The sequence below is a fragment of the Erythrolamprus reginae genome, chromosome 3 (genome assembly GCF_031021105.1).
Source record: "Erythrolamprus reginae isolate rEryReg1 chromosome 3, rEryReg1.hap1, whole genome shotgun sequence".
Classification (NCBI taxonomy): domain Eukaryota; kingdom Metazoa; phylum Chordata; class Lepidosauria; order Squamata; family Dipsadidae; genus Erythrolamprus; species Erythrolamprus reginae.
The window spans coordinates 111,570,186-111,583,806 of NC_091952.1; the positions used below are offsets into that span (position 1 = coordinate 111,570,186).

Consider the following 13,621-nt stretch of genomic DNA (forward strand, 5'->3'; position numbering starts at 1 on the left):
ATGTTGCAGAAAACCAAAAGAAAGTAAAATGCTACTTTTTGGATGTCTATATAACATGAACTGTAGAATACATCCTATTATAAGCATCCAGAAGAAGAAAAAACTTCATGAGATCAAAGTCCAAGTGTAACTGCCAGTTAATTTATCTGCCTTTATAGACAAAAGACAGTTTTCGTCATTTTCAAAGGATCCAATGTCTTTTATGACAAACAGGTTTTGCAGTTTAATTTACAAATAGAGTTATAAGTATGGCATCGTTGCTCTGCCAAAGCAAATGACAAACAGAGAAGAGTTTTCAATTCATGCCATCCTCAGCAGGATGGAAGAGATTAAAATAAAACTGAAATAATTTAGACAAAACAAATAAATGTTTCAGAAAGTTGAAGGAGATCAAAGTATGCATTTTCTGACCCCACTCTACAAGCATTTCTTATTATATTGACCAATGTCATCAGATCATTAATTAAAAGGAGAAGTGCTGGCAGGTGGCAGAGAACCAGAAGCCGATAATTGGCCCCCTTCTTCTTTTTACCTTCAAAACCTGCTTTTTCCCCCCTTGCAAGATATGCCACTAGGCAGACAAAAATGCCTACTTTGTAATATAATGATTAAGATGAGATAGAAGAGACTCTTGCATTTAAAGCTGTTATGCATAATGAATGCAGCAAGCTTTATAATTATAATCTTCCCCTTTGCTTCACAATAAAAAATATGACGTTTCACACAACATTTCCTCGACTGTCAAAAGAAAATAAACAAACAAAACATAAGGTTTGGTGGGGGGAAATACTCTTCTTTTTTAACTTAGCAAGGGGAAAAATAATTCAAATAACAAAGAGGATAAAACCAACTAGACTTACCACTTCACTTGGTAGATTGCTCAGGTCATTAAATGGGGTTTCCAATGTATTTGTGTCAACATTTAGGATCACCACATCCTCCAGTGATTTACTTTTGACTCTCTGAATAAGGAAAACTATCCATGTAAGCATTTGAGTGTTTCTCTTTTTGATTTTCATTTAAAAACATAACACGTTTTTAACATACAAATTTAATTGTAAACGAACAAGGAAACAAACTGGGGATGAAGCAATCTGGGTTACAAATAAACATTTCCATGGCAGCATTGTGTATTAAGAATTCTCTTACATAATGCATCATTACCATAATTAATGAAATTTAGAGTATTAATAATAATAATAATAATAATAATAATAATAATTTATTAGATTTGTATGCAGCCCCTCTCTGCAGACTCGGGGCGGCTCACAGCAACAATAACAACAATATAACAAATCTAATATTTAAAAACATCTAAAACCCATCATTAAAACCATACAACATAATCATACCATACGTAAACTATATAAGCTTGGGGTATCTCAATTCCCCCATGCCTGGCGGCATAGGTGGGTCTTAAGCAATTTACGAAAGGCAAGGAGAATGGGGGCAGTTCTAATCTCTGGGGGGAGTTGATTCCAGAGGGCCAGGGCCACCACAGAGAAGGCTCTTCCCCTGGGGCCCGCCAGATGACATTGTTTAGTCAACGGGACCTAATTGGTCGCTGGGATTTGTGCGGCAGAAGACGGTTCCGGAGGTATTCTCGCCCGATGCCATGAAGGGCTTTATGGGTCATTACCAACACTTTGAATTGTGACCGGAAACTAATCGGCAGCCAGCACACGGCACAGAGTGTTGGAGAGACGTGGGCAAATCTAGGTAGCCCCACGATAGCTCTCGCGGCTGCATTCTGCATGATCTGGTGTTTCCGAACATTTTTCAAAGGTAGCCCCATGTAGAGAGCATTGCAGTAGTCGAACCTCGAGGTGATGAGGGCGTGAGTGATTGTGAGCAGAGACTCCCTGTCCAAACAGAGCTGCAACTGGTGCACCAGGCGAACCTATGCAAACGCCCTCCTCGGCACAGCCGAAAGATGATGTTCTAATGTTAGCTGTGGATCGAGGAGGCTGCCCAAGTTGCAGACCCTCTCTGAGGGGGTCAATAATTCCCCAGGGTAATGGACAGACAAATGGGATTGTCTTTGGGAGGCAAAACCCACAGCCACTCCGTCTTGTCAGGGTTGAGTTTGAGCCTGTTGACACCTATCCAGACCCCAGCAGCCTCCAGGCACTGGCACATCACTTCCACTGCTTCGCTGACTGGACATGGGGTAGAGATGTATAACTGACTATCACCAGCATACTGCTGATACCTTACCCCAGGCCCTTGGACGATCTCACCCAGCGGTTTCATGTAGATATTAAATAGCAGGGGGGAGAGGACTGACCCCTGAGGCACCCCGCAAGGGAGAAACCTAGAGGTCGACCCCCCACCAACACCAACTGCAACCGACCAGAAACGTAGGATTAGAGGCATTATTAGAAATAATACCCATCAAGACTAATTCTTGCAATGCCCAAATAGGATCTTTTATTCTTCTGTCATTGTATAAAACATTTATCCACTATTTGCTTAGCCACTGTGGGGGGAAAAAGATGCTAGAACAAGTGGACATCAAGGCATTCCTTACAATCTTCCCTTTTTTTTTACCAATACAAGCATAGACTGTTAAACACAGCAGATGCAGACTTATACACTTAAGTAACAGTAAGATATAGATGAGATATTATATTCTCACATAGCTGTAGACATTTAATATATAGACATGTCCTCATTGATACCAGGGAAGCAATTCCATGATACGGATGGACAGGCTTTCTAGAGTTGTTTTCTTAAACTTAACCTGTATGATCCTAGATCAAATAAATCAGTAGAGTATCTACTGATGTGTCAGTTTTGAATATCTATATATGATGAAATGGCCCATCACTATGGATATACTGAGGGGAAGGTTACTTTTCTTATAATAGTTTCTGGCTATTTTCTTTCCTTTACTAGTTTTCACTCAGTCTGAACTTCTGAAATAATTGCAAGTATATTTGAAACAAGCAGGTGATCCTTCCTGTTTCCTCCCCCCCTCCATAATTCTATTCCCTTCCATGCAGAAGTCTAGATATTAAAAGGCACAATGCCAGAAAAGCTTGGAAGAACGTTTAGCATTCCATTTTGATGCTGATATATTTAGGACTGCTTCAAGGGCTCACATGAAAGAAAACTATTTTCCTCTGCTATAGTTAACGAAGATGGGAAGTTCTCCTATTCTGTTTCTATAGAGAATCTCATATAAAACAGAGGAATCCAAGGTCAACAAACTTGCTTCTTCTTTTTCATCTCTACCCATAATTACCCTTCCAATTTTTAAAAAAATATTGAAGCCTTTTGCAGGAAGTCTGAGAGATCCAGTTAGGCTTTTAAAATGCTTGCACATTACGCAGCCTTAACATATAGCCATGGAGAAAGAGAAAGTTACTTACCTCCATTAAACTGAAGTGAACTCCAATCAAATAAGGCATTGGTGCACTGAAATTAAAAGGAGGGGGGAGGGAGAGAAATACATCAGATGCTAGGAAGATAGAGTACGCATGTTTGCCAGCTCCAAATATTAAAATGCTCCAAAGCCTTTAAGCTGGAAAATTCTAGTTAGAAACCTAGCTATCATTTCAGCTTTAAAGTAAGAAATAACACAAGACTATCTTGCAGAGCTGTTGCAAATCTTCAATAGCTCTCACTTCTTCAAAGTGTGAGCTTTACCAAATGGAGACTACAGTCTTCTCCCAATAGTTTTTTCTTATCATGCATGCAATATTATACGATCACTGATTTATCTCTCTTGGTGAGTCTCAGTACATATTCAGAAGAAATCAACTGGATCATCTCCATCTATTAATTACTATTTTGTATCTCCTGCATCTATGCAATTTAATTATTTGCTTAGTAAAATGCTGCTAATTGCACTGGATCGAGAGAACTCAGCATGGAGATAAAACCAATAAACAAATAAATATGAAAGCACTTATTAGCACATGATATATAAACTAAGCTCAACTACCAACAGACTTGGATAAACTGTCATGTCTCCATGTGATGTTAAAAGAAAACAAAGGCATGCCCCAGTCAGGCTTTTGAGAGATAGTCAAATAGAAAACTCCTGTCTCAGATTTGCATTTCTCTGAATAATGGGAAGATAGAGGAAAACCCCTCATCAAATTTTTATATTTAATATTTAGACAACAGAGGCTGTCCTTTAAATATCAAGATCTCCAGCTGTTTTAAAGCTACCATAAATACCTTGAATATCAGAAGCTACTGAAAGTTATTTCAGTTCTTGTAAAACTGAGATTAATTAGTCAATTTGGGTAATAATCATCCTTTAGTAATGTGTGCCCCTATATTTTTAAACAGTAAGCAAATCCAAACTCTTCAAAATAATTAAAGCATTACGGTTGTAACTGACAAATATGAATCTAGCAGCACACTGAAAATACACTCCCTCAAGGATTGAATTTCAGTGCATGTTGCTTGCCCAGTCCCAAAAATAAGAATCACTGATCCATATAGACACCATCATATCAGATAGCATTGCTTTATTGGCTATGATATGAAAACAGCTAGACTAAAGTTTAATAGTAATAGCAATCTTGTGATGACTCTAAAGACTGGGAAAAATAAGATTAGGTTGTATCATCACACTGGTGACACCTGACTTTAAACCCCAGGTACCCTTTTCCAGTCTATTCTGTTATATTTTAATACAATGAAGGACAGAAAAGAATTCCATACTATCTCCTAACTCAATAATCTTGAGCAGATCAGAAAACCACAAATAAGGTAATTTGTGCAAGTTAATTGAATAAATTCACATGGAGTAAAAGTAGCTCTATTTTCATTTGTTGGTTTTATTCATGGAATAATCATTCAGCTAATGTACAATTCAGAAGATCAGACCACTTGCATTAATACTATAAAAATTTAACAAAATGAGAAAAATGAATGGCCTTCACAAAACTTCTATTATTTTATATCTACTAGTTCATAGAAGGCTAAACTAATCTGGCATTTTTGTAATGGGACCCCTCCCCAAATCTGAGCAATTGTTAAAGGGGAGGGGCAAAAAGAAACAGATGAAAACAATATGTGGGAAATATGGAATATTATAATGAGCAGATAAAGGCTTTGATCTGCAAATGTCTGTTTCTGTTTTTAGGTATAATTTTATATTATTATGAACTTAGAGTTAAACTGTATTGAAATCTAGCTATGCGTATCTTCAAACTCAAATTGATGGATTTTATTTTACTTTACTTAAACCACTCTACTATATGAATAATGTTTGCCTTCAACAGCAGTAAGTTACGATGAGACATATTAAATGAGTAACATTGACTTAAAATGCAACTGTGATTACAAAATACAACAATTGTATATTTGTAGTTTTAATAGATAATATTCTTTTACTTACTGTGATTTTTAGAAAAAAACAGCATTATAATTTTTCATTTCAGCTTTTGTCAGTATCTAACATTTTGGCCAAAGTTTTATCAAATCTGGTTCTCTTTCTCCATTTGGTTCTATTTACTCACTATTTCCCCAATGGAATGAAAGTGCTAAATATTTGGCTAATTCAACCAATAGCACAATAACTATGTATGCTTGAAATTTATGGTTTCCTTTCAATATCTCTTAAAAACTTTGTGCTCATGAAAAAATATAATTTCTTTTCTATGCTCGCATTTATGCACAACATAGGATAGGAAAAGAAAATTATCTGAAATAAGTTGGAAGCATTCCCAGGATGTTCTTAAAATGTTTGTCTGGTTTTTGTTTTGTTTTTTAAAAAATCTTACCTCCTAAAGCTTGCCCTGAATTTTACCAAAGAGGTGCCCATTTTGATGGTATTGATTATCTGTCATGGCATAGTCTTTTCTGCTCAGATGCATGTGGCTAGCAAAATACAAGGGTCATAAGAAGAACTCAACAAGGGAATGATTTGCAACATAGGGAATGTGTACTGGGACCAATTTGTCCCTCATTCATGACATGCATCATAGGCACAAGATGACCTAACTCCAGATTCACCTGAGACACAATGATATAGTATCACAAACCAGCATGGGGTTCTTGGTTAAAGCAATAAAGCCAGACTAACTAATTGCTATAAAGCTTTCCCACAAATATGGCAATTAAACTTTCCTTCATACTTCTTTAGTACATATTTTTATAGTAAAGACAAGAGAAATATATACAATCTAAATGTAATGTTATGACTACCAGAGTGATATTCTATTATTCAAAATGGTACCTAACATATTGAGGAGGCTATATCAATATTACACTTCCCCATTCAATTATATTTCCCATCTTGTGAATTGGAAACTACAAAATTAAAAATAGGGATTTTATTCTGCAAGTGGATTGAACAGAATGACAAGCCCATAAATAACTTATATTTCAATTCCTTTATTTTTGTGGCCCTCAGAGCTTTGCAGAGTCACCTATCAAACAAACAAACAATATCCCACAATCCTAAACAATAAAAAGCATTGGGCTTTTTATCTGTTAAAAAGAATTCACTCTAAATAAATACTTCCAAAATCTTAATCCAGATCTGCGTTGGTATAACATTACATTGCCATCCTTGTCCTTCAAACAAGCAAAACAATAATAAAGACAGTTCAGTTTGCCAATAAGTAGAGTTTACACATTAGTCAGCTGGTTTTGAAATGTGATTTCAGTATAAAATTGAGAATAATATTACTAAAAAGTTGCAAGCATTAGACATGATTACAACTGTGAATTTGAACCGTTCCTATCTATGATACTTTTTTCTATATAAATCAGCCTTTTTCATACACATATAAACTGTAGTAACAATATATAATGTATGACAAAGAATACAGATGAAAGATACAAATAACTCTGTATTTTATACTGCTTTATAATTTACGATAAATGTTAGGAGCAATTATATACACTGACTCTAAATTGGTGTTAAGAGTAATGTGATTTTTAGGTTCTTGGGAAGCATACAATTTACAATAGAAAAGATGCCAGAAATTATTTTCTGAAACCCACTGAGCAAAACTGCATTCATGAAATTGTCCTACCAAAGAATGAAAATATGATTTCTGCACATTCCTCTTTTTCATTGTATCCTCCTAAGAGATGCATAAAGGTAGTTGAAGACTTCCAAATCCACAAGTCATAGAGCAAGGAGTAGCAGAGAAAATTTAGCCCTGCACACTAAAATCACATCTTTCTTGTTCCCCATAGCCAAAGTCTTATTAGAACTTTTATATTTGTAAAGCAAACACTCCAGTTAAATACAGTTCACAAACTAGTACATATTTTATATGAAGTAAAACAAACTGGTAATAATTGTTAATGCAACACGGAAACATAGAAGATTGACGGCAGAAACCTTTAGAATAACCATGTTCAGTATCCTGACTTGATAAATCAATTTATGTGTAGTTTAAATACTATATAAATTACATTCCTATAATCTTAAAATACATTTGATACTACTTCAACAAAAATTGATTCATATATATTATTGGCTATCTTAGGGAATGTTTACTAAATGACGAGTAACAAATGTTGTTGGGGATGCTACTCAGAAATTAACCTAATATTAACCAATAGTGTATGGTTTTGCTTTATCCTCAATTTGAGAATCATATCGATAGGATTGTTACTATGACTTGCATTAGCTGCTTTGTGTTAAGGATATACTTCTTGATAATATACACAATATTTCAAATCTATTATGTTATCAAAAAAATTGCAATTTTTTGGCCTAGGTTCCAGAATTAACATTTTTCACTGAAGTACAAATCTATCGGTTTATTCCATTTACAACAGTGCATTGTTAATAAATGTGGTCTGCTATTATAGGCTTCTGAAATAGTTGCGTTTATATATTAATTTGGTCAGACTTTATTTAATTGTAATTTTAAAAATTTATATCCCTCTAATAACTCTCTTGAATGTGCAAATTCTTTTCTTCTATTAATTAATTTTGTAACATAGCATTTATTTTTAAATCACTGGGTACTAGTTTAAGTGTGTCCAAAGTAAAGTGACATCTTATCTTGCATTAAAATCAAAATGCAACTTTTTATTTTAAAACAATGCTTGACATGAATCATTTTTTCCTTCATATTTCATAGAAAATATTGCTGGGGAAAGCTTGGCATAATCAGCTTCTGATTAGTAACTTATATCATTAAAGAAAGTGTCAGGCACTTAAAAAGAGAAAAAATAATGACAATTAAGACACATGTATGTTTTTCCTCTGGCAATCACTTACCAATTTATGAAATATATATTTTAATCTAGTCCATCATTTTCCTAAAATAATTGGTTATCTTACATAAAGTATGAACTAGAAAATTAGTATGGTTTTATTGTGAAAAATGTTTATTCTACAAGAAAAACAGGGAGAATTTCATAAAGAATCATTATGTAGCTTTAAGTAGAATTTTGTAATCCTGTAAGAATGTTAATAAAACTCTTAACAACAAATGCTTCGTCATAAATTAGATAGTGTTATAGGTAAGAAACTATACCAAGAAGTTAATAGGATTGTTTTTTCATGTTTAAAAATTAAACAAATCCAAAATCTGTCAGGCCTTTTGGTACTAAAATAAATTTTAATTCTCCAGGCAGCAATTAAGCAGAATCTTCAAATACATGACACAAATTGGTAAGTTGCTTTGCTCCAGATAAACAAAAAAAATCAAGCTTTCTATAAATCTAGGATTTACATTCTAGACCTTTCCACAAGGCCACACATCTTTTCAAGCCAATAGGCTTTTGGCCATTCTTTTTCTGAAAGTTAGACACATTCACTCTGTATTTACATAAAATTTACTGTGGCCTGAGCATCACTAATTTCCCCACATTATACCTGTGAAATTATGCTATATGATTGGATACTGGTTCTAATGTCAGAAAACATACTTTTGCATACTTTTGCACCAGGATATATATGTGCTATCAGTACATTAGATATAGCAATGAATGGGATTCTCTCTCTGCCCTTTAATTTCAATTATTTTTAAGCCCATTAAATCATTGCTTCCTTGACTAGTACAAGTATATTAACTTACAAAAAAATCTAGATAAACTACAATCATGAAGATGTTGCAGAATGTTGGAAGCATTTGAGTTAGTTAAATTATAGAACTATTTTGTGCTGTAAGATAACATACTACCATAAAAGTGAAATAAGCTGTGAAATACCACATGTAGCACAGACAAAATATCAATATCAGTTCTAGATTAGTAATGATTAGCAATGTTAACTTAGTAAAGGTAAATGTTTCCCATGCACATATGTGCTAGTTTTTCCCAACCTTAGGGGGCAGTGCTCATCTCTGTTTCTAAGCTGAAGAGCCAGTGCTATCTGATGATGATTTCATGGTCATGTGGCCAATATGACTAAATGCCGGAGGCACACAGAACACTGTTACCTTCCCACCAAAGTGGTCCCTAGTTTTCTTCTTTTATTTTTGCATGCTTTCAAACTACTAGGTTGGCAGAAGCTGGGGCAAGTAATGGGCGCTCACTCTGTTATACAGTGCTAGAGATTTGAGCTGCCAACCTTTCTGATCAACAAGCTTAGGGTCTTAGCCACTGAGCCACCATGTCAAATTAGTAATGATTAGCAGTAGTAAGAGAGTTCTACTGTGGAGGTGGCTATTAGATTGACAGCAGACTTCACCTTCCTTTTCACTCTCTGCTCCCCATTCATCCCTCTTTTTTTAAAATCACGGTAGTCATATTGATGGATTTTCTTAGTTTTCTTTTTATTTATTTTATTGTTCTTTTTATTTATTTTTGCTTTAAACTTTCTTTTTATTTCTTGATTTTTTAAAATTGTTTTAAGTCACCTAGAGTAGCCCCATGGTGAGACAAGGAACAAATAAATGTATGTATGTATGTACGTACGTACGTACTTATTTATTTATTTATTTATTTATTGGATTTGTATGCCGCCCCTCTCCGTAGACTCGGGGCGGCTCACAACAATAACAAAGACAATGTAAAAACAAATCTAATAATTTAAAAAACACTAAAACCCCCATTATTAAAAGCAAGCATACATACAAACATACCATGTATAAACTGTATAGGCCCGGGGGAGATGTCTCAGTTCCCCCATGCCTGACAGCAGAGATGGGTCTTAAGAACTTTATGAAAGGCAAGGAGGGTGGGGGCAGTTCTGATCTCCGGGGGGAGCTGGTTCCAGAGGGTCTGGGCCGCCACAGAGAAGGCTCTTCTCCTGGGTCCCGCCAAACGACATTAATATTATAATATTAATATAATTAGTAATAGTGCTACAGAACCTCTTGATTCCCTCAACAGAGAAACATTATCTCTATATCCATTTGGAACATATAAAAAAAGAAAGATAATACAAAATTTTGGATTTTGTCTCATGCCATTAATTCACCAACTTGTAAAACATAGAGATCTAAAAGATAAGCTGTGTAAGTCATATAAGGCATGTTTCATATCTTAGGCCTCCAGAAGTGTATAAAGCAGTGCCAAACATGGCATATTTTCAGTCTGATTCTGTACTATTACAACCGGATTTAATCTTCAAATGATCCTATTTATTTAATTAAAAGGCAACAATATATTGTCCTGCTTGATTATTAGGGAGGTAAAGAATAATATAGAATTAGCCTCTTACCAGCAATAATCCAGGAGATGTGGTGGGAGCACCGGGATGTATATATGCTGCCAGTACATTGGATATAGCAATGCAGCTGACCCATGAACACAAGCAGTTAACTAGAATTCAAAGCAGACACAGCAAAAGTGTAATGTTATAAGAAAGAAAATAAGTAAAACATTGTATTAATCATGTCAGCAACAATAAAATGCTGCAATTATGTATAAACATTGAAGTTCTATATGCAACGGAAAGTCTAAAGTTTACCGTCAGTCACATAATGAAATAGCAGGGATAATCAGTGTTTTATAAAGAGATGTAGAAATAGTTGTTTTCTACTGAAATGAAGTCACTTTTCAATCTATAAATGTTTCTTCATATATTCATTAATAGGCAGAATGCTGTCCTTCAGAGGGACAAAGCATATTATATATTCTCTCTTTATTGTAATGTGAACCAGAACATAAGAAAGTATATTGTGCTGAAAAATATTTCATGCCAAGGGATTTGATTCATGGCAGAAATTTGAGTTTTTGTACATCATTTTGTTTGACAGGTTTATAAACTTCAGTTTTGCAAGCATGAAGAGTGAGATAGAGATAGAAATAAGGGAGAATTGGTACAAGATTAGCTAAATTATCAAGATAAAGCTTCCAAAATCTTATTCGTTTTCAGAAATACAACTGGTCATTTTAGAAAAGAAATACACATTTTTATGAGCATTATAAATACTTTGTATCCGCCAGCAGACATTTAAAATGGAACGGCAGAAATATGACAATTCTTCGTTATAATAACAATATAATTGTGGCTTTCCAACAATTTCAGTCAGTCGATCAACTAAAATTTAGAATCACTGATACGAATATAAAATCACAGTACTACTAAACTGCGTTATTATGCTTAGGAAACTTAAGGTATAAATAGAGTTACACAAAACTACATCAAGGTTAATACATAACATTATGGAAAAAAGCTAAAAATCAAAATCAACACAGAAAGTTATTATATCATATTGAGTATTGATATTTCACCTATGTCTATTAAAATGGGGCACATTTGCAGCATAAAGGATGCACATAAAATAAAATGCACATACATAGTTAATAATAATAACTACAATGTTAAGCCTAAAATTGGATTAAACCTCCCACAAGCAACAAAGCACCATGCTCCTCAGAAGCTTCCAACTCATCAGATAACTTATGCATATATGTCCATGTCTTACCCACAATGGTCTTCAACCCTTCCCAGTTACTGCAGTATAACCACCCCATGATTGTGCACCCCCATCTTAAAGAACCAATAGTCTTTTTAGTAGGGCTCTCCGAGATCTGAGGCTAGAATAACGTCTGAGATAACAATGCCAGCTGCAGTGCTTGCTATGCAGGGGAAGGTATGGCACAAGTGGCCCAGGTACAAAGAACAAACACTAGGCCAAGGACAATATCCCAGAGAGAAAACGCTATTAAGACAAGCAAATGGGTCTAAGCTGGCACTACTTTAAAATCTTCCCTGAATAAAATGCTAAACAGGAGTCTTACTTCTATTTAATGAGGAGTTAAGTCTCTACTAACAATTGTCCCAAGAGCCCAAGTCTGTTTTACAATTCACAAAGGGTACAAGGAATACATCTTCCACATAATACCCTGCACTTCTTAAGTGTTAGCCTAGCTCATATTATGAGAGCTATTTGAAGTATGAAGGAGATTAACAACAATGTGTTTCTGAGGGCAAACTGATTGCAAGGAAAGCCAGATGCATCCAACAGATGAATTTCACATGAAACAGAACCTAATTCTCAGAAGGGACTGTATGGTCACAGTAGCCAGAATATAATCTACTTCTCTGCTTTCTCTTTGTAAATCTCTACTTAACAACTACGTATTTCCTGTTCCTATAATAGCATACATTTATACAGTATTCCGACTGCAATGAGCTCAGAATCTCAAACCTGGAATCAAGTATGGAACCTTTGTTTACACAGCACTGAGAATTCTGCATAAGTATCTTTGATAGCAAACATGCCAGAGGATGAAGATACATAAGCACCAGAATGTAATTTTTCTTATCATTTAGATAGTGGATAACACAAAAGAAAACACCTGTACGCATTACTATTCAAACTAGAGCCATATTAATGAACAAAAGAGCCAATCTATCAATTTCGCTTACATAACCTAAATGCCTGACATTCTGCAAGTTGCACAAAAACAACTAAGCACAGCATTTCTTGCCTCATGCATTGGCAACTCACAAATCAGTTGTGGAAGATCCCCTAGCTAGTCTACTATAAGGCCTGTCAAGAACATGACTGAAAAAGGGAAAAAAAATAGCGCAGGGTTCTACAACACTCGTTCCAAGTGTGATGCGCACAATAATATCAATACCTAGGACAATTTGGAAGAGAGAGAGTATGTGTGTAGATTTATGCAAACACATAATTAGGCTTACATGAAGTAGTACCATTTTGCAGAGTCTCCTCAACCCAAATTGATGGGTTGAGCTGCTTGCATAAATTGTTTCAGCTCCTACCCTCAAAACGTCACTATAGAGCACTGCACACTAAGACAACTAGACACAAGAAGTTTTTCCCCGAATGCTGTCACTCTGCTAAACAAATAATTCCCTCACCACTGTCAAACTATTTGTTAAATCTGCATTATTATTACGTTTTTCTCATCTTTCCTATCACTCTCTCCTCCAATTTATGACTGTATCACTGTAACTTTTTTCTTGTATCCTTATGATTTATAATAATATTGTTTCCTGATTGCCTATTTGAACCCTATGACAATTATTAAGTGTTGCACCTCATGACAAATGTATATTTTCTTTTATGTACACTGAGTGCGTATGCACCAAAGACAAATTCTTTGTGTGTCCAAACACACTTGGCCAATAATTCTATTGTTCTATGTATGTGATGTCTTGACATTGAAAAGCAAGGCACCTAACTATGATATCTCAAGGAAGACCACTCTGACTGGTTAATGAATTTCAGTGAAAATATATTTTGCAAATCTACGTGGCCCACAT

General features: G+C 34.9%; 1 protein-coding gene across 1 annotated transcript in view; it reads right to left on the bottom strand.

Annotated features, from left to right (window-relative positions):
- The window catches only part of DENND1B (DENN domain containing 1B), a 234,348-nt gene that overhangs the window by 87,735 nt on the left and 132,992 nt on the right, over positions 1–13,621 (bottom strand). Inside the window, exons 10-12 of the mRNA XM_070746382.1 lie at positions 10,601–10,701; positions 3,375–3,420; positions 861–962 (exon numbers count right to left, since the gene is read on the bottom strand). Coding sequence (XP_070602483.1) covers positions 861–962; positions 3,375–3,420; positions 10,601–10,701 — 249 coding nt within the window. The remainder of the gene's footprint in view (positions 1–860; positions 963–3,374; positions 3,421–10,600; positions 10,702–13,621) is intronic.